This window comes from Cucurbita maxima, unplaced genomic scaffold (assembly GCF_002738345.1).
Source record: "Cucurbita maxima cultivar Rimu unplaced genomic scaffold, Cmax_1.0 Cma_Scf00002, whole genome shotgun sequence".
Classification (NCBI taxonomy): Eukaryota; Viridiplantae; Streptophyta; class Magnoliopsida; order Cucurbitales; family Cucurbitaceae; genus Cucurbita; species Cucurbita maxima.
This window is the reverse complement of record NW_019272018.1, coordinates 6255615-6282024: the sequence shown is the minus strand read 5'-3', so window position 1 is coordinate 6282024 and position 26410 is coordinate 6255615. Positions and strand designations below refer to the sequence as shown.

Sequence of the window (26410 nt, the reverse complement as noted above, 5' to 3'; positions counted from 1 at the left end):
CACTTGCATTGTATAGAAAGTGAGATGGGTTTGTGATGTGTTTTTGGTAGGTGACTAAACAACCACTTTGATCTCACATGCCATCCTTACGAAGTTTGTGTCATCTTAAATCTTGCTTTTAATCCTCTCATGACTTTCTTATACCAAACCCATTTTTCAAGGCACATCATTCATTTTTCTTTGATGCCAACATAAAATAATCACCCCTCCAAGAACATCCCTTGAGATGGGATTAACCAATTTGTAAATTCTAAATTTCATTACACCATAAGAACAAGATCAAAGTCTCAAAATCAAAGCTGCAATGGAAAGAATCAATGAAATGAAATGATACCCAGAAAGTATTTGACTATACAATCTCTTCAATCTTCTTGTTTTTTGTTCTCTGTTTTTATTTGAAGTTGAAAGGGAAAAGAAACAGGGAGTTAGATATGAAACCCCACGTTCACAAGAGCTTCATGCTTGTGTTCATTGGGTGCAACCCACCATGGGTTTAATGATGCTAGGTTGTGGTCCTTGGGTTCTCTTTCAGCAGGTTCAGGAGGAAGATTCAGGTCCAAAAACCCCCTAATTTCTGGGACTTGCTTTGGAATTTCAGTGGGTTCTCTGTTTTTGGACGACTCTGATCCATTGATCAAATGCGATCTTTTATGCCCACCAAGTGCTTGACCTGATGCGAACAATTTATTGCAAACTGGGCACTTGTGTTTGTTGATCTTTTTTGGAATCTGGGAACCCATTTCGTCTTCTTCGCTTCGACCGCCATTGTTGAGGCCTTTCCGAAGCTTGCTTTCGGCTGTTGGGTCTGCAGAAATGGCCACTTCTAGGCTGCTCTCACTGCCCATTTCTTCTTCTTCCTCCTCTTCCATGGGGGACTCGACGAAACAGCCCTTTATTTTCTTGTGGCTTGCTCTATGCCCACCAAGTGCTTGATATGAGTGAAAGATCTTGTAGCAAATATTACACTCAAATTTGCTTCTCTTTTTGGGCTTCTTGCAGATTTTTGAATCCCAAAACTCTGCTAGTGTCTTCTTTCGAGATTTCAAGAACGTATCAGAGCTGAATCTAGCTTGGTTTTGGTCATTTTTCTTGGGGAAAGTTTTAGATCCAGCTCTTTGATCGGGTTGAGTTTTCATTATCAGTTTTCCTTTGTTGATAAACCCAGAAGAACTGTGCTCTGACTGCTTCACAGAGGAGGTTTTGCTCTCAACAACAGATGGGGCTTCAAGAAACTTTGAACTGTTATCTGAGGACTCAGCTGGGGAATTGAAACCAACCCAATTTCCCGCATCCATGGAAAGTAACATCAAGGAAATGGCAACTTCTTGTTCTTGCTCAATTTCTGAAACAGAGGAAGAATTTGTGGCAAAGGAGAAAGAAGTTGAATTAGCAGCAGTGCCCATTTGGGCTGTTCTTCTCCTTGTTGATCTCTTTCTCTTGTTGGGAGCTTCTGTTTCATTATCAGATTGGATGTCCATGACCACCTTCTGTTTGGCATCAGTGATATAAGAATCTGGTTCTTCCAGCTCTTGACTACTGGAAACGAGTGCTCTCTCAGAGTGGCATTTCATGTGGCCAAAAAGACTCTTCCATGATTGAAACCCTTTACCACACTGTCTGCAAAACTTGTCTAGGAGCGACGGTTCTTCACCTAAGAACTTAAGTTTCTGAGTCTTTTTCGGGTTCTTTCTGAGACCATAACCAAAATTTCCACCTTCCAAATCTGTGTCCTCCTCCATGTATGATAAGCTTCCAGCACTGTAATTTGCAAGTTGAAGACTTGTTCTGCTATGTTTCTCATCATTATTATCAGCTAAGTTATTGGTCAAATGAGACCTCATATGACCTCCCAAGGATCTGCCACAAGCAAAGCTCTTGTTGCAGAGCTTGCAAACATGTCTGGCTGCTAAATTAGCTTCCATTTACAGACACTCTACAGTTGAATTAACTTCAAGAGGTAAAAAGAGAACAAAAAGCTAATGAAACTTCAAAATCAATACAAGAACTTGAGAATTGATGCTGCAATTCTTAATCTCATACACTGAAAACAAGATCCAATTCAGAACGAAAACACAAAAACAAACACTACCCAGATCAGAACACCAAGCCAATCTCCTCTAGATCATACAAAACCTTGCTCAAACTGCAACTGATCACTTAACCCACCTCAGAAATGGAAGAATTATGAAGCAAGAACAAGATCTGAGGCATAAAAAGTGGAAAAGAAGAGGACCCAGTAAACATTCTACCACCTCTCTCTCTCTCTACTAACCTCCCTTTTGGGTTGTTGAAGTGTATACAAGGCAAGATATATAAAACAAGAAGAGAGAGAGAGAGAGAGAGAGTGTGCGTGTGAGAGAGAGAGAGAGAGAGATACTTTGAAGAATTGGGTGTGTGATCTGTAACCTCTGTTGCTAATAATAGCTACGAAGAAAGCAAATGAAATGAAGAAAGGCTTAAAAGTTGAGCAAGTAAGCAAGCTTATGAGAGTTTCTCTCTCTTTAGAATCTAAGCTTGACTATATTTAGAAGAGAAATCCATGCAAAGAGATGATGAGAAGGTTAAAAGAGAAGAGAGAGAGGCAAAGAAGAGAAGAGAGAGCAGCACGTGTATTTAACTGAGAGTTCTACGCTTCTCCAAATCTGACGGCTGAGATTGTTGAAGCGATCATCCCCATGGGGCCATGATGCTTCTCAAAACCTAACTGCCCTACTCAAAAACTATTCCTTCCTTAAGGAATTTCCCACCTCCACCAGTCTCTGCTCAAATCCCTTCCACTTTCATCTGGTCGTTATTCTTTTGTACTTTCTCTCTTCATTTCCTTTCTTTTCCCCCTCTTTTTTGTAAATTGTTTATTGCTTCAACTCCTTCCACTGTCACTTTGGATCTTTGGGTTCCACTGTTCCATGTATTACTTTACCCATTTGGGTTGAACCAGAAGCCATTCTCTGATTCTATTGTTTCCATTTCCAACAAACTTAATCAAATGGGATTGATTTGTTTAAGCTAAAAGAATCACTTGGGTAAGTTCCCAGATGTTTTAAACCAACTGATATTTGTATATTGTATTGACTATCCTCTTTAAGAGGGTTTGGTATGCTTAGTTTATTGAGATTTACTGAGAAAAAAAAACTTTCACAGCTTAGTTTGGTCCATTTTTTCCTAATGGCTTCTCTCTTTGGTTTGTTCACAAGAAAAAGAACATGGTAAAGAAAGTGAAAAGGGAAGAAGAAAAAACCAAGAAGAGTGCTGCAGCTTCGGTGCCGGCCTATGTTGGCAATTAAGCACAAAGTTAATGAATGTAAAAAGAAAAGGATAAGGCATTGATTGGGACTACTAATCACATGTCGACTATGATTAAGGAGCACCTTCCATTTGGTTGCTCCCTTCTTCAGCACTTCAGTACGAGTTTTAGCTGTGACTTATCTGTAATTGCCTTCCATTTTCTGCTTTGTTTTTTCCTACAAAATGTGTCAGACACAGCCTATATCTTTTATAGTTCATCACAATTCATAATATATAAATAAGTGAACTATCTTTTGGAATCAAATAAAATATAGTCTGTGTTCAATCTTACGCAACATGTGCACTGCTTGCCGATCACATCCAATCCGGTCTGATTCTGCTGCTTCTGTGAGGAAAGTGAAAACAGAAGGCAATAATTTTCAAACTATACTTGTTCAAGGAGAAAGAGGGATGGACCCAGTGGAGGCACGTGGAAGCCACTCGCGCCTGTACAAATTGTGGTTTGTTTGACTAAAGTTGCTAAGATTTTAAAATGAAAGAAAAACAGGTGGTGGATACTTGGCAGGAGTGACATGATAGTTGTATTGTATTGTATTGTAGTTCTTTTACATATGGTGCGGGCTACCGTCTGCTTGGACTTGACTTGGAAGTGAGGTTTCAATGGAGCTCCTAAAAAAGTGATGCTCAAAATTTAAAAAGTAGAACCCTTTATAGAGCAAAGATTGGCCTCTCTTTCTTTCTCTAACAAAGCCCTTATATCAACAACAATGGGGGGAAGGGATAAGATGATCTCACTAGATTCCCACAACTACGGAAAAATCCACATTGGGTTTCTAAATCTAATGCAAATTAACCATAAATAAAGCCTATTCAAAATGACACTAAAACCAGGCAATGACAGACACAACATGATGCAACTTTATGCAAACAACTTGATGCCTCAACATGATGCACAAACCTGTCAATCTCGACACCAAAAGAAAAATGAGATCCAAAAGAAGAGTCAAGCAAGTGAAAAAAAAACACGCACACACACATGGATGCAAATGCAATGAAAGCACATGATTTCCGTTGGTTCACTATTAGACAATGAGGCACACAGTATTGCATCCTTGGCAGGCAGTCAGGCCATCCACATTAAGCAGGCAGGTACAAAAGTTCACAACCTATGAAAATACAGGAAACAGGCCTACGGATGGGGCACTTAATAAGTATCTCACTTGGAAAACACGTCTCTGGCTAAAATTTCAGATATTTTGACCATTATGTATATCAATAATTCTTGTTCATGAATATATACAGACAAGCTAATAAAAAAATGGATGTGCAAAACTCACTTTCTTTTTGCACAAGAGAGACGAAACATGAGTCCAATTTTTTCATTTATGATCAAGAGAAGACATCTTGCAGGAAAACAAATTGCGTTTCAAGTATGCCATCTCTTTACAGGGAAGGTGGCTGTCCATCTTAGCTTGATGAAAAAGAAAATTGCAATTCTCCCTACCGCTATTTATATGCAGGAGAAAAATTTTGGGCGATACACCCTCGAGAAAGTAAAAAGAAAGGAAAATTTTTTTCCATTCCAATTTACCATTCATGATGTTGAATGCTCAGGCTGCAACTAACTCTAGCTTTTCCCGTCCCTTACCTTGTAATTACTCGAACCATCTCCAAAAACTTCTTCTATCATACAGCTAGTTGGCAAGAAGTCAACTTCACTTTTCGAACAAGTCAAGTATCCAACATCCCACACCTTAGCATCACAATGATCTTGAACCGATGAAGGCCCATGACCAAGACCAACACTATTGCTTGGCCCCGTAAAGCTACCCAGCCATTGATCACAATGCTCCATCTTGGCTGGAAGTTCTTGGGTTGCAGGACACGTCTCAGATGATGTGCAGGAATCATCTTGAACTTCGTGTTCTCCTCCCCTTTCATCACAAGGAATTTTGTCATGAAGAGCGGGACTGGAACCACAATTATTGAAACAATTACCAATACCCCCACTTTCATTATCATCAAATCTTTCATCGGTAATATCCTCGTCATACTCCTGCAAATCATCTTCCCGGCCATGATTGAATACAGGCCCAACTTCGTGTAGTGGTGATTCAATAACAGAGTCGTCATCCTCTTCCGTCATTCCAGGTTCATTGTCACCATAGTCATCATTCCCTTGCCACTCATCATTGTCACTATCAATGTTTAATGAATCACATCTGTTCTGCTCTGCTCGCCTTCTGAGCATAAAAACGTTGAAGTAGTAACTAACAATCTCCATTTTAGATTTGGAAGGAAAAACGTCCAAAAGATCACCCCAGAAGTTTTTCCCCAATGAGACTGGATTGGAAAAAACTACTTCATAAAACAATCGTTCTTCTTCTTCACTCCATTTCTGTGCCACTTGCATTCCCATTTCAGAAAACCCTAGCTCCATAAATTTTTCTGGTCCAATAGAACTTTTAAGCTGCTCCCTTGCAACTGCAATGTGCGCACTAACACATCCCACAGATCCACCATCCTCACAGCTGCAAGCTGCTCTTCCACTCCCAACTTCTGAATCCACATCAGGCATTGGAATAACACAAGTACCAATCAACCTCTTCTCGTATTCATCAACCGTAAGATCAGACTTTGAATCTGATTCAGACACATAAGGCATAGCCTCCACATCCCGTGATCTCCATGGTGGAACAATAGCTTGATGATCAGGACCAATGGAGACAGATTTTTGAGGAGGGTGGTCCAATAGTAAAGAATATATTTCTTCACAGTACGTCAAAATCCTTCGCTGATGATTTGCAGGGTTAAAAAAATCAGAGGAAATAGAATAATGTCGAGGAGATTTAGATGGGGATCCCTCTTCAAGGGCCTTAATATTGTTCGTGCAAGAGGAGGAGGACATGAAGCCAGGAATATTAGTATCAAAGTCGTCACTGCTTCCCTGGGGCTCTGAGAAAACTCCACTTGAATGCTTTTCGTCACTTTCTAAATCATTCTTTGGAAATTCCTCCCCTGTCAATCACAATTGAAAATGAATGGCCATCAGAGTTATCCAGACAGCTCTAAATAGAAACATCAGATAAATTTTGTTTTGCAGCTAATTTTATCAATCAAATAAATATTAAAAAAAGTACATAAAACGGCATAAATGATTAGCCCAAATCAAAAAAATATCTTTCACTGGGAGATACTTAAATACAAAAGGATGATAATAAGTAGATGATAAATATATGTTGGGTACAATAGCTCAAATCTGCAGCTTCCACATTACAATCCTACAAGATAGCAACTTCAACAAACTACTAGTCTTAAGACAGTTGCTGAAAACTTCCACATAAGATTAAGGCAAAATCTCGCACCTAGAGCAAAATGATATCGTAGAGGATCTTCAGGGATAACAGATTCTGAAAATGACATTATTTGATTGCTTTGTTCAACCACTTGTTTCAAGTGCTTGGAAGAGATCTCAAGTGGTTCTCCATCATCAAAAGACCGTTTCTGTACCATTTTAACAGCAGCACCAATTGTGATCTGTGGAGGAAACAATAAGTTAAAAAAGTTGCCAGAAATCCCATCAATTAATAATGAAACAGATAGAGGCACAATGCACAATAAATATTACTTAAATTATACACAACTGGGGGAGGAAAATATTCTAGAAAAGGTCAATGCTGAAACCTTGAAAGGATCCTAATCAAATACTTAAATCATCTATATTTAATCAAATAATCAAGCACCTTGAGTTTCTAAACTAGTCTATATTTAATTGAGTTAATACATCAGAGAATAGATCATAGACCAGTAGAGTTTGGATTTTGTTCTCTTCTAAAGTACTAAAGAGAGCATCATCCATGTCTCTCCTTCAATCTTCTACCACTATCTGGTATGCCTTTTTCATGTTCAGACCACCTTTATTATCCTATTAATAATAGCAAGTACCATTCCAGTATCAAGGAAACATATTAACCTAATGGCAAAAAGGAAAGACAGAAGAGAATTTGCACATGCATGTTGAAGTCAGTTGACAAGACATGTCAAACCCATAACACGAATATGAACAATTGTTTAAGAAACAGAAGAGAATTTAACATGCTTGGTTATCGTCTTATTCTACCTACGAAGAAAGGAACAAAAATATTCTTCTAAAGCGTTCTCATATAAATGTGAGACCTGAAAGAGTCCATTGTCCAAGTCATTCACCAAGAAAAGGCAATGTAGTACTGAGAATATACTATAATCGATGCTTAAAATGTTTAGTTCTACTTCTAGTGATATCATCATCTAAACTGTTTAAATATTCATGATTGTTGAGATTATTATACAGGGAAGGGCATACATGTAAATGTGTACCATTATAAAGAGGGGCCCAACTTGGCTTATTAGAAGGGGGGAAAAAAATCGACGAACGATAATTAGAAATTACTGCTGGATATTTTCATCAATTAAACATCAAATCTGAAAACCCTAAAAAATGAAGAACCATTTACTCTGTACCTCTAAAATAGTCGACGTATCAACGGACCTCGGATATACAGGTAATTGGACGAACAGCCACGGTTACTCCGAGAAATTTGAATTTCCCCCAATTAATTTTGGTTTAAAAAAAAAATCCCAAATATGCAGAAACCCTAACCCTATATTCGCTAATCCACCAAAATCACAAAATCAAACAAATCGGGAACAACGATTTACGATAAATTGATGGAATAAACGATCCCAGGCGAACAAAAACAAAAATCCAGATCTAAGACGCTAAAAAGATTAAAAATAATTTACAAATTCGAACAAAAATCGAAATAAAAAAACAAAAACCAGAACCAGAGTTGGAAAGAACAGATCTCCGATTAGCCTCAAGGATCGGAGCTTCGATGACGACCTAAGACAAGAAACGTAAAAAGAAGACGAAAACGGCAAAATTGAGATCGATATGTAGAGGAGGATGAAACAAAACCAGATCTAATAACGAAAGACAGGTCGAAGCGGTGGATCCAGAAGGAGGACGATGGAAACAAAAAAAAAAAACGAATAAAAGGTGGGAATTGAAAGAGGCGGCGGCGATTGACGATGACCAAAACTAGGGTTTGGTTTTGTTTGAAGAAAGTTATCCGAAATGGAATATAGCTAAAAGAGGCACGAATCTTTATGGAATTACGAATAAGGCCCTCTCCGTTAGGGACTGAGGACGTGGAGGAAATCGCTATATATGTGAAATACGAGCACACGACGTAGTAGTGATTTGGGTTTTAATCCAATGCAATGGATCCTTACACGTGGCATCTTTCGAGCGCCTAAGTGGCAATTGACTTTGATTTTGTTTTTTTTTTTTTTAACGAATGATTTACATTAAAATTTTACAACTATACTTTATAAATTACAAATTTTTAATTATTTATTGTTATTAAAAATTGTAATGTGTCAACCCTAACACGTATTTTTGTTTACCTCTAAAGTTTAATTAATTGCATAATTTTAATCATTAAAAAAAAACTAAAGTTTAATTAAGTGCATAATTTTAATCCTTCGAAAAAAATTTAATCAAACAATAGTTAAAATAAGTACTCTCTCGAAGGTGCTGAATTACCTATAAAATATATGTATAATACCAAAAATCCAAAAAAAAAAATACAATAATTATATTCGAACCAATTATAAATCGCCATGTGTCCAAAAATAAGAGCATAAATGACTTGGAAATTCGGCTTATAATTCTATTAATCTTTTTTTTAAAAAAAAAAAAGTAAAAAATAATAATAATCTAAATTCTATGCATCCCTCTGTAATAAATTTTCATGACAACAAAGCAATTTATATATATATATTTCCTCCAAAAGACTATATTTGTAATATTTTTTAAACTACAATAATAATATCTACCGTAAATAAGTCATTTATCACAATTAAACACAATTAAAAGGCTTATGATTTTATACACGAAACTGCAGTGGTACCGGAGCCCCCTCCTGTGTACAGTTTTATGTTGCAAAACGTTGCACAATTGAGTCCCAATTCTTTCACACACTTTGAATTTACAGCAACAAGGAAGCAAACAAGCAAACCGTCTCCTTCAATCTGTACAGAATAGTGTAGGTTGAAATGAGTAAAGTCAGAGAAGATATAGCCAAAAGAGAGGGCAGTTGTGTACCATTGATAACGTCACAATGTAATCTCGAGTGAAAACGTTCATTTAAAAATTTGATCGAAAAACAACCTATAGATAATGATGAATAATAGAATAGTCGATGAACATCCATGATCAAAAGTGATTCAACTACCTACTTATTCATACGACTCGGTTGCAACCGACTAACTCATTTGTTAAATTATAACGACTAAAATGATACCATTACATCCAAAATGTACAGCTAAATGCAAGGTAATAAGACCAAGGATGCATTTGAATAAGTTTATAACACAGAAAATAATGTATAGATTTAGCATTCTAACTTACAATTTTTCTTTTATAAAGGCAGTGCAAAGGTTTTATAGATCGACACCCTCATCAAGGCCCTTGGAACTGATCATGACATTGGAATCAATTTGTTTGTCAAATTTCTTTTTTCTCCTACCTTCAAATTCATCAAATCCTTCCATCTAGTCGTCCATGGAAGAACAAGCAGTATCAATAAGTATATTTCACTTGTTTTATGAATAATGTTAAATGAGAGAGAAGTGCAATTAAGAAGTAGACCACACCTGCTGAAATTGATCCATTATAATTGGATTACCATGTAAAGATACATTATGCAATGCTTTGCAATCTTTCAACAGATTCGATGGTAGCTGAGATAGAAATACAAGACCACGGATCAAATTTACGTGCCCTGAGAGGAAAACTTCTAAGCATACAATGGAGAGAAATTTATTATGTAAGAACAAATAAGATAGCATTTGGAGTAGAAATTATTCATTCATGAGAGATTCATATCAAAATAACAGTCTATTAAGTGAAGATGCCCAATCTAATGAACTAGTTTTTCCTCATGACTTTCAGTTCAGCGATTGATTTCAATTTCAGGTTGGCACATTGGCACTCCTTTACTGATTATAGCCCGAGTTTTTGAGATCTATCAAGGAGTGCCAATCCTCCAGGTACATCTCAAAAACTCAGGCTATAATCAGTAAAGGATATTCGTTTTATGTTAAATAGTATCGCATTCGTGGCTATAACCAGAACTGTTAATTTAGAAAGCTAAATAGTGCACAAATAGTGAAAAAGTCTACCTGACCGATATTGTTGTTATCCAAACACAACGACTTCAGGTGAATTAGATTGCACACAGGCGAGGGAAGGCCTTCCATAAGATTATCTGAAAAGTTGTTTAAATGTAAGGAAATGTTTGAACAGAATCGCAAATGTTTGAAGTTCCAAGTCATCATTCATGCTGCCAAATAACAACTGTCAAAGTAGCATATGGGCATTTCCCAGTAAAAAGATGGGCAAGAACTTCACATACCATTTGCTTGCAATTCTTCAAGGGAGAAACAACTTCCTATTGATTCTGGGAGAGATTTTAACTTGTTGTTTGACACATTGATAAGAAATAACTGCATCATCAAACTTCGCGTTAGCCCTGAGGTTGGTACTATGCACATTTTACCACATCAAAATAAATGGTTAAAAAAAAAATTAGCACGATCTCGCTAATTGACTTTCGATAGACATCAGCATGAATATTGGTCCATATGCAATGAAATTCATTATTAACTTCAGTATAAATACAAGTGTTACGATGTTGAGGCTTTCATAATCTCATGATTGATAAAATTTATAGGTCTCTCAAGGTCTCTTGGAATTCTGCTGCAATGAAAGTGCTTCCTTTGGATGGGTAATGGAACTTTGCCCGGTCTCTTCTCATGGTCATGGATGTGTCATTTTCCGCAAACACGAAAGATTGATCACGAGTATATCCTAGTTAGAATGAAAAAGAGGTTTCCAAACTATTTTGTTTACTTATAATCTTAAACAATCAGTCTTAAACGAATCACTCTCCTATGATTCTTTTCTCTTTTTTTTTCCATTTTTGTTTATCTAACTTCTAAGGACTTTTACCTCTGAGTATATACTCTAAGGTGTCCAACCATAAGTTCTAATATGTGAAAACATGTACAGCAAAACAACTTTTGCACAGAAATATTCCATATTGCAGGGTGAATTATCTTCTAAACTAGCTATGGCACATAATCCTCTTTAACCATTATTTTAACGCTCCAAACGTATTTTATTTTGTTTATCTATAATTGGTTGCTGAGGCACCCATTTTTTGCCATTCCAACTTGAGATATGGACATGAAGAATTTTAAAGTAGTTGCTGCCACATATGCAGTCATAGATCTACAATACCACGATCCAATACTTTGACTCGATGTTAGAGACAACATAACTTGAAGTTCTCTGAAAATGCAACCAAATAAAAAATGACAGAAGTGGTATAATTGTTAAAATGCTAAGAATAAAAAATAAAATTCACTTACATTCCGCAAGCTTCCAATGGTTTCAGGTAAGGATGATAGCAAATTTCGGGAGACAGATAAACGTTCAAGCCTTACTAGCTGACCCACTACACACAAGAACTGATATTCATTTAGAATGCATTAAAAAAAAAAAATTGTAGGAAAGTCTAACAGAAGTTGCGGTAGTATGGGACAAGGAGAAAAATATTATCGCTTCTTGCATTCTTTTTTATATCTCTTGATAAGTTGATAAGAAAATTACATTCATCGGGTAATGCCGTAATTTGATTTCCATCAAGCATCATGACTTTTAGAGATTGGAGCTTCCCCAAATTCATTGGTAGACGCTCAATAAGGTTATCTGCCAATATCTGACAAGGAAAATAAAAATTTAATTCAGTCTTGTTTCCAGTTGCAGTCTTTTCTTTTTTCCCTCCAAAAGAGAAATGTGAGAAAAAGCATCAGAATTCTTAGTTCTTCTTCTAATAAACTGTTTTAAATCTAAAAAAGAAAGGAAAGAGAAAAATTCAACAATTCCTATGTGCCAAGTACAAATAATGAGAACAGAATCACAGAGTTTTACAAAGATGTCATAGGCTTTTATTGAAAAATTTTACAAATCAATACTGCATAAGCTGAGTAAAAATGAAATACAATCCCTACCAGACGCTGCATGTTTATTAATTTGCACACTTCCATGGGAATATCAACTGCAAAATAATCAGAAGAGACAAATTAATACAAGTATTGAAATTATTATTAGTAGTTTCATTATCGGCAATTTTAATCCAATACAAGGATGATTAAAGTCAGAAAATAGCTTTTCAACGAAAATTATGACCGCAACATGAAGCATAAGAAAGAACAGTTAGAGATATAACCACCTATTTTATTGTGAGTTAGATCGAGGGTGCGGACAGATCTATCCAAGTCAAGAACTTCATCAGGAAAGGTCTGTTCCAAGATTGGTAAATGTGTGAGAATATGACCAACAAAATTGATTATCGTGTGAGCATTTGCAAAGAATGGCATGAGCTATTAGAATTCATCTACTCGTATGGTACTTTTCAGAATGACAATATTTCTGTGTGAAAGCCCCAATTCATGCAATCCAAATATCAACAACATCAGTATAGCCAGATGTATCGTAAAGCAAAGGTCCACGTATAACTAACATTTACAGTTGACCCTATTTACAGCATAATGAAATCCTTGTCGATATCTTTCTGGAAAACACAGGTAAAAAGAACATGCATGTAAGGGGTTTGTTACTGTAATCTTTCTTTCATTTGTCCCGACTGGAAGAACGTTTTGGAATCCCCTTGTCCTTTGGTTTTGTAAGACACATTTTATTCCTTTGATGAGATTTCTTCCATCTAAGAAAAATCTAATTAATAACTTGAAATGATCCCGTCAACCACGTACATTCCTAATTCCTCAATGCCGCGACATTCAATCACATGCATAAATAATGCATTAGCATACAAATATATATCTCATAGAGAAGTTAATTTGTCAATTACTAAATAAGTACTTACTTCTAACGGAGCAAGAGGTTTTTATAAACAATCAGAATCACTCAAAGACCTCCAACAAAGACAGCCATATGTCCACTTGGTACATAACTCTTATCCAAACATAACATTGATAAGCATGATGGCCAAAGCCTAACAAAAAGACGATATACAGTTGATGTTAAAAATAATAAGGTAGATAACCTTCAGCTTTGAGTCTCGCAAAGCCACGATGCCAGTAGATTGCCATCGAGCAACTCTGCTGGCCTTTGAATCTGCATTCTTGCTAGAATAGCACCCCATGTTGCCAGCAGCAGAGAAAAACTCAGCCTTCCAAGAAAGGAACAAGGATGACAGTGATAACAAGCTTTTCGAATCCGTCTCTGATACATATACAATCCAAGTGTCAGAAATAGCAGAACTGAATTGTAGTACTTCCACAGAACTTGGAACGGATTGGGCACTCTATAACTATCCATATACATACATACATATATCTATATATACAAGTGGAGATTTAAATCTCCAACCTCAGTATAAGGAATACATGTTGGTCTACGCTGCTTGGTAAAATATAACAAAATATTAACAAGGCACTGATACAAATATCCTCACAGTAACTTTTAACAAGATGCAGAGCCTTTCAACTAAATATCATTAAGATTCAGAATTCATTTTGTTCGTTGATTTGTATCAGGCTTGAACTCCAGTGATGAGAAACATTGTCTCTCGTGCTGAGCATATGATAAAAATCATGCATTCCATCTTTTTAATATCGTTGATCAAGAGATTTCTAGTCACATTTTAAATAAATACAGTAAAAATGAACTTAGAACTTCTCAAATTTCGTACCAGGGATATTAGTTCCCGAGCCTCTGCAGAGATACAATCACACGAACACAGCTTCGATCACTTATGAACAGGGAATGCGAAGAAGTCTTGCCTAACCCGATTTGGGTCCAAAATAAATGGTATCCCTATTTCGGAGAAGACCAAATTTACCTGAATTCGTGAATTGAACAGTCCCAGAAGGATAAAAAGTGGAGGTTGATCAACAGATCATCGAAGATCGTAATAGAATTAAGTGAAAACACCCGAAATCGGGGCTCACGGATCAGACATTTAAATAATAATGCACGAATGAGACGATCATTGAACCTCTCTGTAAAACCTTGACCAGGTGAATGGTTTAAGAAGACAACCGAGGCGGATATTAAAGGAAATGCCTAAAATGAAAATCCATCTTTGGATCAACGACGTTGAATTGAAATCAGATGGAGATGATAACAGAACGAATTTGAGTGGGTGAAAACCTGTAAACAACGGATCCATGGATAATCTGAATAACTATTTAGCATAAATTATATAATAAAAATATTATTAAAATATCATCGTCTTTTCTCTTTTAGTTCATATACTTCTAAAATTTTTATTTTAATTTATACTATTTTTGTATTTTTAATTTCAAATTACTTTTAATTTTTATCTACAAAAATTAAATAATAATAATAACAATATTTTTTCGAAAAAAAAAACATAATTTTGAAAAAATAATACGCTAATTAGTTAGAAAAGTTAATTATATATACCAATTTTTGATTGTACATAGATATTTATCAATTTGATCTCTTATATACAAAAAAAAAAAAAAAAAAAAAAAACTCTTAATTATTATTATTAATTTTTTTTTTGTTAATGTTTCAAAATTAATTTTATAGTAGAAAAACCATTATTATGCTAAACGAAATTTAAATATAATTATTTCATTCTTAATTTATACGAATATCTTAGTCACAGTCACGTCTTTTAGTTCATTATACGTTGATTTTTTTTGTACACTCTGACGACTTATTATACGTTAATAATAATGACATTTTACACCAAAGATAAAATCACTAGTTGTTGGTGTCGTCTTTTAAACTTTTCTATATTTTTGGTGTAAATATCTTATTTATCCCACATATATAAATAAAAATAAAAAATAATTGTAATTTGGGGACGTTGTTTAAATATATATATATATATGTAAAAATAAAAGAAAACAGATAACATAACAAATAATTCAATGATATAGCACTTTGGTTTTGCCAACAAACATGTTCGTTGTCTCATTTATGTTTTTTTTTTTTTTTTATTGCCATCGTCAATAAAATTTATCGATCATAATAGGACGATTAAAATAAAGTTGATTAATTGATCAATCGAAAGATCATTTCAATTTCATTAGTAACGAGGATTAATCCGTTTAGACAGTATAATCGAGAATGAACAGGATTTTGTGTTGTAAATGACATCAACAGAGTCAAATCTCTCTTGTGCTCCAACGCTCTAAATCTCGAAGGTCCTGATAGGATTATCTGAACTATCTCTTTTCTCTCACTCGGTTAATTTATTCCATCCATCTGAATGATCGGTAAAACCCATATCAATATAATTAATATAATAAAATAATAAAATTGAAGGGTTTAGCCAAAACCCATAGAATTTAATTAATATAATCATAATTCAATGTAGTGCAGAAAAAAAAAAAAAAACCCTATTTTTGTACTAGAAAAAGCTAATAATTCAATATAGAATTAAAGTATATATTAATTTTATTTAGAGGTTTTAATTATGATATTTAATTAAACACGTTGAATTTTATCTAATTTATACAGCGAAGTAAAAATAGACAAAAGGAAAGGAAGAGGAAAAGGGAAAAAGGAAATAAATAAATAAATAAGAGATCTTATTTTCGCTCTCATTTCCTCTACTGCCCACTCTTTGCGACTTCTCCTCCGGTGTTAATTATATCCGGCCGAAGCTTCTCCCGCTCTGGAGACTACGCGCGAACGACGTTCAGCTACAGAGGTTGCTCCAAGATCGTGTTTTGCGTGATTCTTCCATCAATCCTTCAGCACAGAGTTCGAACGCTGACAAGACGTCCGTTTGCGCGACGCCGAGCGTTCACCGGCGACCACGCGGCGGATTTGCGATCCTCCAAGTGTTTCTTCACGAAGATTCGCTTCTAGCCAGGTTTTATATTACAGAATGTTTGAAAGCCTAAATTTCAAATGTCTGGTGTATTAGACTCGATTTGGGATTGAGTTACGTTAACTTATTTGATTAGAAGAAAAAACAAGACACTTAATTAGGGAGATTTGCAATGAATAGAGTGAGTCGGTGATAAGTCGGAGTGATTTATAGGGAGGAAGGGTCATAGTAGAGTTATTGGCTAGTTATTTGTAGCTATCTTTCTGTCTTTATTTTTTCTTTTCGCTATCACGTTGAACGTTGAGACATTTGGTGTGCAACCATTCTTCCTATCTTGTGGAATGTTCGGCTTGCGAAAAGTAGGAGAGTTTTTGTTGAAGTTTTAGAAAATCCCTGTGGAGGTGTGTTGATTTCTTCATCTCTTATTATTGACTCTAGGAGGTTTTTTGCTGGTAATTTATAGTTTGATTAATTTCTACGATTTCCTTTTCTGGTGGGGCTTTCCCTCTTTAATTGTTCCTCATTTACCAGTTAAATTTATTTTCTGTTGTTTCTTAGAATCGAACTAATTTACATTTTTCTCAAAAGTAATGCATGACATGTCATTTGAATCGTTTTGTTATGCAATAGGAAACCTTTTGGTTTGACTGCCAAACTCAATTTCAGGGAGATGGGGGGAGAAAATGACATGAAAACGTGGATTTCTGATCAGTTAATGTCACTGCTTGGTTTCTCTCAGCCAACGATTGTACAGTATATGATTGGACTATGTACGCTTCTCCTTATTTATTAAATAAACATTCCCTTTGGTATTTGAATTATGGATTGTAAAAGATATGGTTTTAATAGTGTTTTTGATGTCCACAATTCTATTGCAGCCAAACAAGCAGCATCACCTGCCGATGTAGTGAGCAAGTTGGTGGTGGATTTTGGCTTGCCATCTTCCAATGAAACATTGGCTTTTGCTGAAGGAATTTTCTCTAGAGTGCCACGCAAGAAATCAACTGGTTTAAATGTAATATTTCAGTTGAAATTTTGCTTACTGTATAAATGTGATTCATATATTAAGTGTTCTTTCGTGTTTTTCTGCTCTATGCCTCCCTTCACTTATTGATTTATAGCTTTCTTGAGATTGGATTGCTTATTTATTGTCCTTCAGTCATGTCCTATAGTATCGTTTCTTTTATCCTGCCTCAGCTTTATCAGAAGCAAGAGAGAGAAGCTGCAATTTTAGCAAGAAATCAAAAAAAATACACACTACTCGATGCTGACGACGAAGAGGTTCTTGAAGATAAAGGAGGCAGTGGTGATCCCCGAGAAACAGAAAATCGCAAAAAACGCTTTAGAAAGAAAAACGAATATCAAGAAGATGAAGATGATGAGGAAGTATGAGATATGAAAATGTATATATGTATGGATTTTTTTTTGTTGGTTAAATTTTTTCTTACTTGATGGGACAATGCAGGAAAGTGCTCTTGAAAGAGAAAATAGGCAGGTTAAAAGACGGACTTCCAGTTCTGAAGACGATGGCTCTGAGGTATTCATTTGAGTTTATTTGGGATTTATCTTCTTAAGTAATAGTGACAAATGTTTCTTTAATACTAGTATGTCTTTTTCTTAGATAAAAATGTATTTAGTTAAACAAGTTTACTAACGGAAGTCATGTAGTTCCCTCTGCTCTCTTAACATCATGTTTAAATTGAAATGCAGTCGGAGGAAGAGCGACAGCGTGATCAAAGAGAGAGGGAGCAATTAGAGCGAAATATAAGAGAACGTGATGCTGCTGGAACCAAAAAGGTATACTCGTAGAAATTGCTATTACCTTTTTTTCCCTCTCTACTGAAAATGAATCATCCTTATTTTAATTTATTGAATCAAGAAAAAACGTTACAAGCAAAGTCTAGAGTTAAACAAAATAAAACATGAAGCTATGGAATCTCATAAACCCCGCCCTACAGTGCCTCCCCAAAAGAACTCCTTAGGAGTTGTTCTCTTTTTGCAAACTTCATACAGCCATTAATTTTGCAGCTATGTCCTAAGAATTCCATTACCTCTTGTTCTGATTCTAGCCGTTTTTGACAGTTAACAGAACAGAAATTGAGCAGGAAGGAGGAAGGTAACTAATCTTGAATTTTGATCAGTGAATTATAATTTGTGCAATGGCATGCACTCTTCTTCTGCTTATGATATCATTGCCTTGCATTTAATGTTCCAGAAGAGGCAATTCGGAGATCCAAAGCTTTGGAGAATGATGGAACTGATACTTTGAGGTTTGCTACTGCTACCTTTTTTTTTTTTCTCTACGGTTTCATATACACAGAAAATTTAATGAGTATGTGAAATAGTCATCCTCGAACTTTCCTTGTTGTTTCAGGAAAGTTTCAAGACAGGAGTACTTAAAGAAAAGGGAGGAGAAGAAACTGGAAGAAATCAGGTACAACGGTTTCACATTATGGCTTCTCATTCAGTTGGTACAGTTGTTTTTTTTATCTTTATTATTATTGTTCTTTTTTCATCTGAGTGCATGTTTCCATCTAAGGAATTGAAAAGACGTTACATAGTTCTCTCGATTAATTTTGTTTTTCCATAATTGTGATGTCATTTCCTTTCTCTCTCTCTGTTCGTCTTATCATTTCTTTGGTTTCTCAAATTTCCTGATGATCAATAACAGAGATGATATAGAAGATGAGCAATATCTTTTTGACGGTGTGAAGCTTACTGAAGTAGAATATCGGGAGCTAAGGCAAGAGTTTCTTTATTTCTTTTCCTTCCTTTTTTCGTCTTGGTAATAGTTTAGTTCTATCTGCCTAATTTCATTGTATTCAACTGACTTGTTCATTAGTTCCCATTCACTTTGGATTTTTAAATATCTAGTTTCTCGTATGTCTCGTAGAGTATTTTCACTTTCTTATCTAAAAACAATGGGCTTTGGTGGAATAAATCTATGAAAATGAAACCTTGTGAAATATTTTGTTTGTTGTTTCCAGGTATAAGAAAGAAATATATGAGCTTGTGAAGAAGCGGATAGACGAGGCTGATGAAATCAATGAGGTTATATCTTTGATCTTTCTATGTTTGTTGTTTTTGTTATTCTTTCTCTCTCTCTCTCTCTCTTCTTTTCTTTTAATATGTCCAATGAGTACTTAAAAGATAAATTAAAATTCCTAGTGTACGATATGATGAACTAAAAATTTTTGGAAAGCTAAGTTTCATATGCAGCTCAGACATTTTCTTTTATTTTTTTCTCTCTTCCATGAGAGTAGGGGAGAGGAATGGCCTATCTGCAAGGGTTGAAAGAAAAAGGTTTGTGTTTAAGTTGTGTGATTTGGTAGAGAAGGTGGAGGTTTGAGAGTTTTGTGGAGGAAAATCGTCGAAAGTCAAGCTCCTTTTGGGGAATGTAGCGTGGGTTTGAGACTGTTTAAAGGATATAGATCCTGCTCCAACTTTAGATATTTCTTTAGGAAGAGAAAGTGTCCTGAAGGGTTAATCTGGGCTCAGTTGGTTGTGAACGCTAGAGGAAGATGTTGTGTAGTGGTGGTGGAACAGCTGAAGGGGAGGAGTTTCACCTTATTCATTTCTGTGGGAACAGAGGTTAAGGCTGGTGTTCGGTGGGAGATGCTTTGAGTAACTTGCTTTAGAGAGGTCTGGTGAAAGGTAAGGGTGTCTGTTTAAAGCCCCTGTCCTTTAGTTTGAATCCCTAGAAAGGTTGACGTTGTCCTTCGCTTGATTGGGAAAAGAAGGCAAAAAGTACAAGGTGTTAGAGGTTAAGAGTGAGGAAGAAAAGGATGTGCTGCTCGAAGTTTTGGATTCTGTTCTTTTAGTTAAGGAAAAGGGTTCTGATTTGTGGGCTAAGGTGAAGAAAGGCATTAAGTGTCGGTTTGATTTGAATATCCGTGTGAGACCCTTTTGTGGAAATTTGGCAGTGATCCTTTGTGAGGACAATGTTAAATGACTAGAGATGTTTGGTTACGGAAGAGGGATGATTCTTGACTGTGTCTCGAATTTCTTGTCATGGAACTCCGTGAAGGTGGTGGAGGAAAGGCATGTGCCATTTACCAAGGGGTGGGTGAAATTCTTGGATTTTCTTCCTCATTTATGAACAATGAGCATCATTTCAAAGCTAGTTGACTGGTGGATACGTTCTTTCAGTTTACCTGTTGTGACTAGTGAGAATTCATTCTAATAGCTCGTGTGTGAACCATTCTTTATTCTCCATTTTCTTATTTTCCTTCTCAGTTGAAAAGAAACATATTGAATGTCTGAAAGATGAATTTATTCCTTCTCTTTTCAATCTTTTTTCATGATAGAACACTCTGTTTTTTTACAATAAAACAATGATTTTTTTTGCTTCTATGATACATTTTATTTATTGATTAATTACATATGTCATGTTTTGCTTTATTGGAGTGCAGTACAGGATGCCTGAAGCTTATGATCAGGAAGGAGGTGTTAATCAGGATAAGAGGTTTGCAGTGGCAATGCAGCGGTATAGGTTAGTTGAACCCTCAATAAATTGAACTCTCAATAACGGAAACCGAGAATCCTTCCAAATGAGCTTTTGAGTTATTATTATTCTTACAGGGATTCAGGTGCTGCAGATAAAATGAACCCATTTGCAGAACAAGAGGCATGGGAGGAACACCAAATAGGTAAGTCCCACTTCTCTGAGGTTCTTTTGATGTTCTTTCTTCAGATGATGAAACAATTATTTTTCAGGGAAAGCATCAATGAAATTTGGTTCCAAAAATAAGAAGCAAGCCGATGATTATCAGTAAGTATCTTATGGTTCTGAATTATTACTTTTACGTTTATGATGTTTATTTAGTATATTTTGTTATTACTACTTTCATAGGTTGTATTTTAATGTTCATTAATGATACAAGGCGGTTGTCATCTTCTATTTGGAACATATAATATCTTCCATTACCTTTTATTCAAGAATTTTTTATTTTAATTTATTTATTTATCCTTCATTGCTGGCCATTATATTACAGGAAATGAACATCTCCTGATTTTTCTTTGTTTTTGTTTTTTGTGTTGTTTTGTTTTAGGTTTGTATTTGAGGATCAGATTGAGTTTATTAAGGCTTCAGTTATGGAAGGTGATGAGGTGTGGCTTAAACTTTCTATAGTTATTTTATGCAGTTGTGGTAATGTAGTAAAAATCATTTTTATTTCATGCTACCTTTGCTCGTTTTTGGCAGTTTGTTGATGAACATCAGATTGAATCACTTGAAAAGTCCAAAGCTAAGTCAGCTCTGGAGAAGCTGCAGGTTTTGGTTCTGATTACGCTTTTATTGCACAAGTTTATATTCATATGGACAGAAAATTTAATATTGATCATAATTAGGTCTTACTACTAACAGATTAATATTATGGTTCTAAGATTTTGTTTTGATTTGTTTTTTTGTGCCTAGGAAGAGAGAAAAACATTGCCAATTTATCCATATCGTGATCAGTTACTCCAAGCTGTAAATGATTATCAGGTGGGTTTCTTTTTTTGGGTGGATGAGTATTGCATTCTGCTCAAACATTGTCAAATATATGTTCACCACTGATCTCACACACACACAAAAAAAAAAAAAAAACAAAAGGGTTCACGAGGGGAGATTAGGGGTTTTATACTAACTTTGGGAGCTCTCCGACTCTAACAAAAGAATACGACGATCACCCACACTTTTAGATATAAGAAGCCATTATTGATCCACTTGCTGTCAAAGCTCATCAAGTTTCATCCTATGTCAATTCCCTATATCTAACAGTCCCATTATTCCTTCTGTAGTAGCAAAATTGCAAACACTACATAGAAACATTTTTTGCTGAGATGGATAATGGAAGTTAGAGTGACAAATTTTCAACTTAGGAAGGAGTAATTGAAAATTCTTTTGAAACCTCCTAGCCAAGTGGTGTGAACCCACAGATGTTATCAAAATGTTCACTTGTTTGTTGGCAAGGATGCACATCGTGGGTGTCCTTTTTAAATCCTTTTTACCGTTTTCAAACTAAGCATTAAGGAGCAGACAAATAACTGAGATTTTCTAGGCATCTTTGAGTATCTGATTATCATTTTGACAAGTTCTGCATGCATGTACAAAATTTTATGGTAACAACTGATTTTCTGCTTTTATAGGTTCTTGTAATTGTCGGTGAAACTGGTTCGGGAAAAACCACACAGATTCCTCAATATCTTCATGAAGCTGGGTACACAAAGCGAGGAAAAGTATGACCTTCTATACTCCCATATTAACTTTTATTTGTTGTGCTTAGTGGAGCTTGGAGGGTTTGGATAAATTTTTGTAGGAATTCTTACATTATTCTGTTATTGATTAATGGTTGCTATAAATTATGGTCAATGATTTCTATTTCCTCTTCTAGTTTTGATTTAGGAGTCGGTTGCAAATTGTAGTGAGAAAAAAAATGCTGCACGAACTTGTAATTAGCCATCAAGTGAATGATTTTTCAGTCTTCCTGTTTCCCTGAGATGTAAAATCCAGTTTCTTGCTATCTTCTTAAGGTTGGATGCACACAACCGCGTCGAGTTGCTGCTATGAGCATTGCTGCCCGAGTATCTCAAGAACTGGGTGTCAAGCTTGGCCATGAGGTGACATTGCCAAGACTTTTAAACTAAATCCTTCTCCCTTCTTCAAATTATTTTGATACTATGGTGTATCTTATCACATGATTTGCTTTACATCATACTCGCATTAGCTTGTTTATTTTGTTGTTTTAAAGATGGGACAAACAACTTTTTTCCGTTCTTTGCATTTCCTAAATTTCGTTTCAAATTTATGCAACCTATCTTCGGTCTGTTGTTTCATCCTTGTATTGGTATCTAATGAATATAACGTGGTATTTGTTACATGTACTTAAATACTTCATTTGAATTCCGTGAATGTATTTCTCTTTGCACTCATCTCTTCCTAATAACTTTAGGTTGGTTATTCAATACGTTTTGAGGATTGCACGTCAGATAAGACTATTTTGAAGTACATGACAGATGGGATGTTGTTACGAGAATTCCTTGGCGAACCTGACCTTGCAGGCTACAGGTGCACCGTACTGCATGTTTGATGTTCATTCGTACTCCAAGTTAATTAGCCTGTTTTCTAACTCTATTTGCAATATTCTTGAAAAATTTTCTTTTAGTGTTATAATGGTGGACGAGGCTCATGAAAGAACATTATCAACTGATGTCCTGTTTGGGTTAGTGAAGGTGAGTTGGAGCTCCAACTACAGTTTTATTTTATGTATGATGCAATTTATGTTATGTTTATTTGTATCTTGCTTCTTTCAGTTTGCTATATTATTTTTGATTTTTTCTCCTTTTCCAAATATGTTTTTTTCCTATTAGGATATTGCAAGGTTTCGACCTGAGTTGAAATTGCTAATTTCAAGTGCAACACTTGATGCGGAGAAGTTCAGTGATTACTTTGATTCAGCTCCAATATTTAAAATTCCTGGTAGACGATATCCTGTAGAAATTAACTTCACAAAAGCTCCAGAAGCGGACTATTTAGATGCAGCAATTGTGACTGCGCTTCAGATTCATGTCACAAAGCCTCCAGGAGATATATTGGTGTTTCTCACTGGTCAAGAAGAGATTGAAGCAGCTGAGGAAATAATGAAACATAGAACTCGAGGACTAGGCACAAAAATTGCCGAACTCATTATCTGCCCCATATATGCCAACTTACCAACAGAGCTACAGGCTAAGATATTTGAACCCACACCCATAGGAGCAAGGAAAGTTGTCCTGGCAACTAATATAGCAGAGACATCATTAACGATTGATGGAATAAAATATGTTATTGATCCTGGCTTTTCAAAAATAAAATCCTATAATCCAAGGACTGGGATGGAGTCGTTGCAAGTGAGTCCCATTTCTAAAGCATCAGCAAACCAAAGAGCAGGCCGTTCTGGACGAACAGGTCCTGGAATGTGCTTTCGTTTGTATACTGCTTATAGTTATTATAATGAGATGGAAGACAATACAGTTCCAGAAATTCAAAGAACAAACCTTGCTAATGTCGTGCTTACACTTAAGAGCCTTGGTATTCATGACTTGGTAAATTTTGATTTTATGGACCAACCTCCATCTGAAGCACTGCTAAAAGCTTTGGAACTGCTCTATGCACTTGGTGCTTTAAATAAACTGGGCGAACTGACTAAGATGGGCAGGCGGATGGCTGAGTTTCCTCTTGATCCCATGCTTTCCAAGATGATGGTTGCTTCTGAGAAGCACAAGTGTTCAGATGAGATTATTTCTATTGCAGCTATGCTTTCTATTGGAAATTCTATCTTTTATCGCCCGAAGGATAAACAAGTTCATGCTGACAATGCTCGAATGAATTTTCACACTGGGAATGTGGGGGATCACATTGCATTGCTGAAGGTTTCATTTCTCTGGCAGCTAATCCTATTATTTTTTTACCTTCTAAAGCTCACATTTTTAATTTATCTATTTCTTAATATTTTCTTGTTTAACTTTTTTTTTTTTAAAAAAAAACATGAAAGCATTATTTATTGTTAATAATCTTTTTTTTTTTTCTTTTGTTGGGCCTTTTCTCATAGGCGACACCATTTATTTTTTTGGCATATAGTTTTTTAACTTGGTTTTAAATAAATTAGGTATTAAAAAATTGATTAAATTATAAATTTGGTCCACCTGGTTTGAAGAAAATTAGAATTTAGTCCCTATGATTTTAAAAGTTCGATTTCGTCAATAGGGACCAAATTTATAATTTAACCTAAAAAGTTTTAGGTCCAAATTGCTGAGTATAAACTGTTATTTGCTTCTTTATTTATGTATTATTTAGGTCTACAACTCTTGGAGGGAAACAAATTACTCTACGCAATGGTGCTATGAGAACTACATCCAGGTTCGCTTGGCTAATCTTTAGCTCATTAGGGATTTATATTTTTTTTTGAGGAATATATATGTTCATTTCTATTTGGCAGATCTGATATATTGTTATGTGTTTGCTAGGTTAGAAGTATGAAACGTGCTAGAGATATCAGAGATCAACTTGAAGGGCTATTAGAAAGGGTTGAAATTGAACTGACTTCAAATTTGAATGACTTGGATGCAATAAAGAAGACCATAATATCTGGTAAATGAAAATTTATCCCTTATTTTGGTAATCTGAATTCTGTAAAGCCGTTCTTTTCATTTTAGTGGTGTAAACTATCTTGAATTCTTGCATGAAACAGCTTAATAGAAGTTGTGAAACATGAAATGTGACGATAATAATGAGGAAATACAAGATATACGATGTTATAAATGATTGATACTGTTTGGTTCCCCATTAAATAAGCAGCGGGCTGAAAACTTATTGACTTAATAAATGTAATGCTATGGATTAGTTGACACCTTTGGACAGAGATGGAGACAGCTTTTCATGTACCGAGAAGAAGAGGAATCTGGGGTATTATTAGATTGATTTGCTTGGAACTTGTTTAGCTTCAAGTTTGCAATGAAATTTGGGTTTTTGGCAATTTAGATTTTAAATTTTGAAATGTAGCTGCAGTTTTCAAAGATGTAAAGCTACGAACAATACTGCATCGTAGTTGGGTTTACACATGGCCTGCAGCTTTACTATACTTAGTATTTTATGACTTAACTAGATCTGTGGATGCCTCCTATGATGTTACAATAAGTCTTGAAGATTGCGGGAAATTGAAATACCTATTTTTCCTCTGTAGAATCGGATGTACTTGATCTGGTAAGGTTTCATATCAAGGAGTTTTCCCGTGGATTAATGTGGATGTTAGTTATAGAAATTTAATTATGTGGTCTTCTGTTGGGAGTTTTTCGAGAAACCATTGGAGTTCATCTCCATTCATTTGAAATTATTTGTCCATCTAGATATTGTTGAAATGGAGCTGTGTTGATACTTAGAGCATTTTACTAATGTTTGAAAGAATGTTCTTTTTCTCTGTTTGATTCTGCAGTCTTATTGATTAAAGTTGTTTTCCAGGTTTTTTCCCTCACTCTGCAAAGTTACAAAAGAATGGCTCGTATCGGACCATTAAGCATCCACAGACAGTTCATATACATCCAAGCTCAGGGTTGGCTCAGGTAAGTTTTCACCCACAACTTCGAGATAATTTATTGCTGCCTGTTGGAATGTTCCTTGATTTTTTTTTTTGGGCTTTGGAAAGAGGTATTTTTTTTAGGAGCTATCAGTTATAACTACTTAAAAAAAAAAAAAAAAAAAAAAA

At 35.4% G+C, this 26410-nt stretch overlaps 4 protein-coding genes across 7 annotated transcripts in view; 1 reads left to right on the top strand and 3 right to left on the bottom strand.

The window, feature by feature from the left end:
* Window positions 1–425: 425 nt before the first annotated feature.
* LOC111497362 (zinc finger protein ZAT1-like) lies at window positions 426–1922 on the bottom strand. The gene has a single exon (XM_023148152.1). It carries the CDS (start codon window positions 1920–1922, stop codon window positions 426–428), a length of 1497 nt encoding a protein of 498 aa, XP_023003920.1.
* Window positions 1923–4482: 2560 nt separating this feature from the next.
* Window positions 4483–8425, bottom strand: LOC111471148. Its single transcript, XM_023116845.1, has 3 exons — window positions 7747–8425; window positions 6612–6783; window positions 4483–6264 (listed from the first exon to the last, which is right to left on the bottom strand). The coding sequence occupies exons 2-3, from the start codon at window positions 6757–6759 to the stop codon at window positions 4874–4876; spliced, it is 1539 nt and encodes a 512-aa protein (XP_022972613.1). The 5' UTR covers window positions 6760–6783; window positions 7747–8425; the 3' UTR covers window positions 4483–4873.
* Window positions 8426–9050: 625 nt separating this feature from the next.
* On the bottom strand, window positions 9051–14553 carry LOC111471722 (plant intracellular Ras-group-related LRR protein 7-like). 2 transcript variants are annotated; one of them, XM_023117436.1, is made up of 11 exons: window positions 14070–14553; window positions 13422–13607; window positions 12588–12657; window positions 12367–12413; window positions 11966–12074; window positions 11725–11810; window positions 10707–10797; window positions 10474–10559; window positions 9946–10032; window positions 9701–9843; window positions 9051–9321 (listed from the first exon to the last, which is right to left on the bottom strand). In XM_023117436.1, the coding sequence occupies exons 2-10, from the start codon at window positions 13518–13520 to the stop codon at window positions 9733–9735; spliced, it is 786 nt and encodes a 261-aa protein (XP_022973204.1). In that variant the 5' UTR covers window positions 13521–13607; window positions 14070–14553; the 3' UTR covers window positions 9051–9321; window positions 9701–9732. The 2 variants fall into 2 exon arrangements, with proteins under 2 accessions (XP_022973204.1, XP_022973203.1); XM_023117435.1 differs by having other exon boundaries at window positions 13422–13600.
* A 1397-nt stretch (window positions 14554–15950) lies between these two features.
* Window positions 15951–26410, top strand: part of LOC111498124 (pre-mRNA-splicing factor ATP-dependent RNA helicase DEAH1) — a 12180-nt gene continuing 1720 nt past the window's right edge. The window contains exons 1-25 of one of the 3 annotated variants that reach the window (XM_023149238.1): window positions 15951–16232; window positions 16857–16960; window positions 17069–17205; window positions 17388–17576; window positions 17656–17727; window positions 17901–17987; window positions 18273–18306; window positions 18406–18460; window positions 18565–18624; window positions 18862–18933; window positions 19178–19241; window positions 20603–20682; window positions 20772–20839; window positions 20907–20961; window positions 21242–21299; window positions 21394–21462; window positions 21607–21675; window positions 22320–22409; window positions 22704–22790; window positions 23123–23238; window positions 23336–23402; window positions 23541–24581; window positions 25006–25068; window positions 25176–25299; window positions 26167–26267. In XM_023149238.1, the coding sequence (XP_023005006.1) occupies window positions 16861–16960; window positions 17069–17205; window positions 17388–17576; window positions 17656–17727; window positions 17901–17987; window positions 18273–18306; window positions 18406–18460; window positions 18565–18624; window positions 18862–18933; window positions 19178–19241; window positions 20603–20682; window positions 20772–20839; window positions 20907–20961; window positions 21242–21299; window positions 21394–21462; window positions 21607–21675; window positions 22320–22409; window positions 22704–22790; window positions 23123–23238; window positions 23336–23402; window positions 23541–24581; window positions 25006–25068; window positions 25176–25299; window positions 26167–26267 (2958 nt within the window). In that variant the 5' untranslated portion in view covers window positions 15951–16232; window positions 16857–16860. Of the gene's footprint in view, window positions 16233–16820; window positions 16961–17068; window positions 17206–17387; window positions 17577–17655; window positions 17728–17900; window positions 17988–18272; window positions 18307–18405; window positions 18461–18564; window positions 18625–18861; window positions 18934–19177; window positions 19242–20602; window positions 20683–20769; window positions 20840–20906; window positions 20962–21241; window positions 21300–21393; window positions 21463–21606; window positions 21676–22319; window positions 22410–22703; window positions 22791–23122; window positions 23239–23335; window positions 23403–23540; window positions 24582–25005; window positions 25069–25175; window positions 25300–26166; window positions 26268–26410 lie in introns of those variants that run through there. The other 2 variants (XM_023149246.1, XM_023149254.1) reach the window with 2 other exon arrangements.

What these genes read in the sequence shown, in the direction of transcription:
- LOC111497362 (XM_023148152.1), bottom strand. Translation starts at nt 1,922, where the DNA reads ATGGAAGCTAATTTAGCAGCCAGACATGTTTGCAAGCTCTGCAACAAG.
- LOC111471722 (XM_023117436.1), bottom strand. Translation starts at nt 13,520, where the DNA reads ATGGGGTGCTATTCTAGCAAGAATGCAGATTCAAAGGCCAGCAGAGTT. An exon ending in TGAAGAATTGCAAGCAAATG is followed by an intron (nt 10,560 to 10,706) that starts GTATGTGAAGTT and finishes ACAACTTTTCAG; the next exon opens with ATAATCTTATGGAAGGCCTT. An exon ending in TAATGGATCAATTTCAGCAG is followed by an intron (nt 9,844 to 9,945) that starts GTGTGGTCTACT and finishes ATGGACGACTAG; the next exon opens with ATGGAAGGATTTGATGAATT.
- LOC111471148 (XM_023116845.1), bottom strand. Translation starts at nt 6,759, where the DNA reads ATGGTACAGAAACGGTCTTTTGATGATGGAGAACCACTTGAGATCTCT. An exon ending in ACGATATCATTTTGCTCTAG is followed by an intron (nt 6,265 to 6,611) that starts GTGCGAGATTTT and finishes TGTGATTGACAG; the next exon opens with GGGAGGAATTTCCAAAGAAT.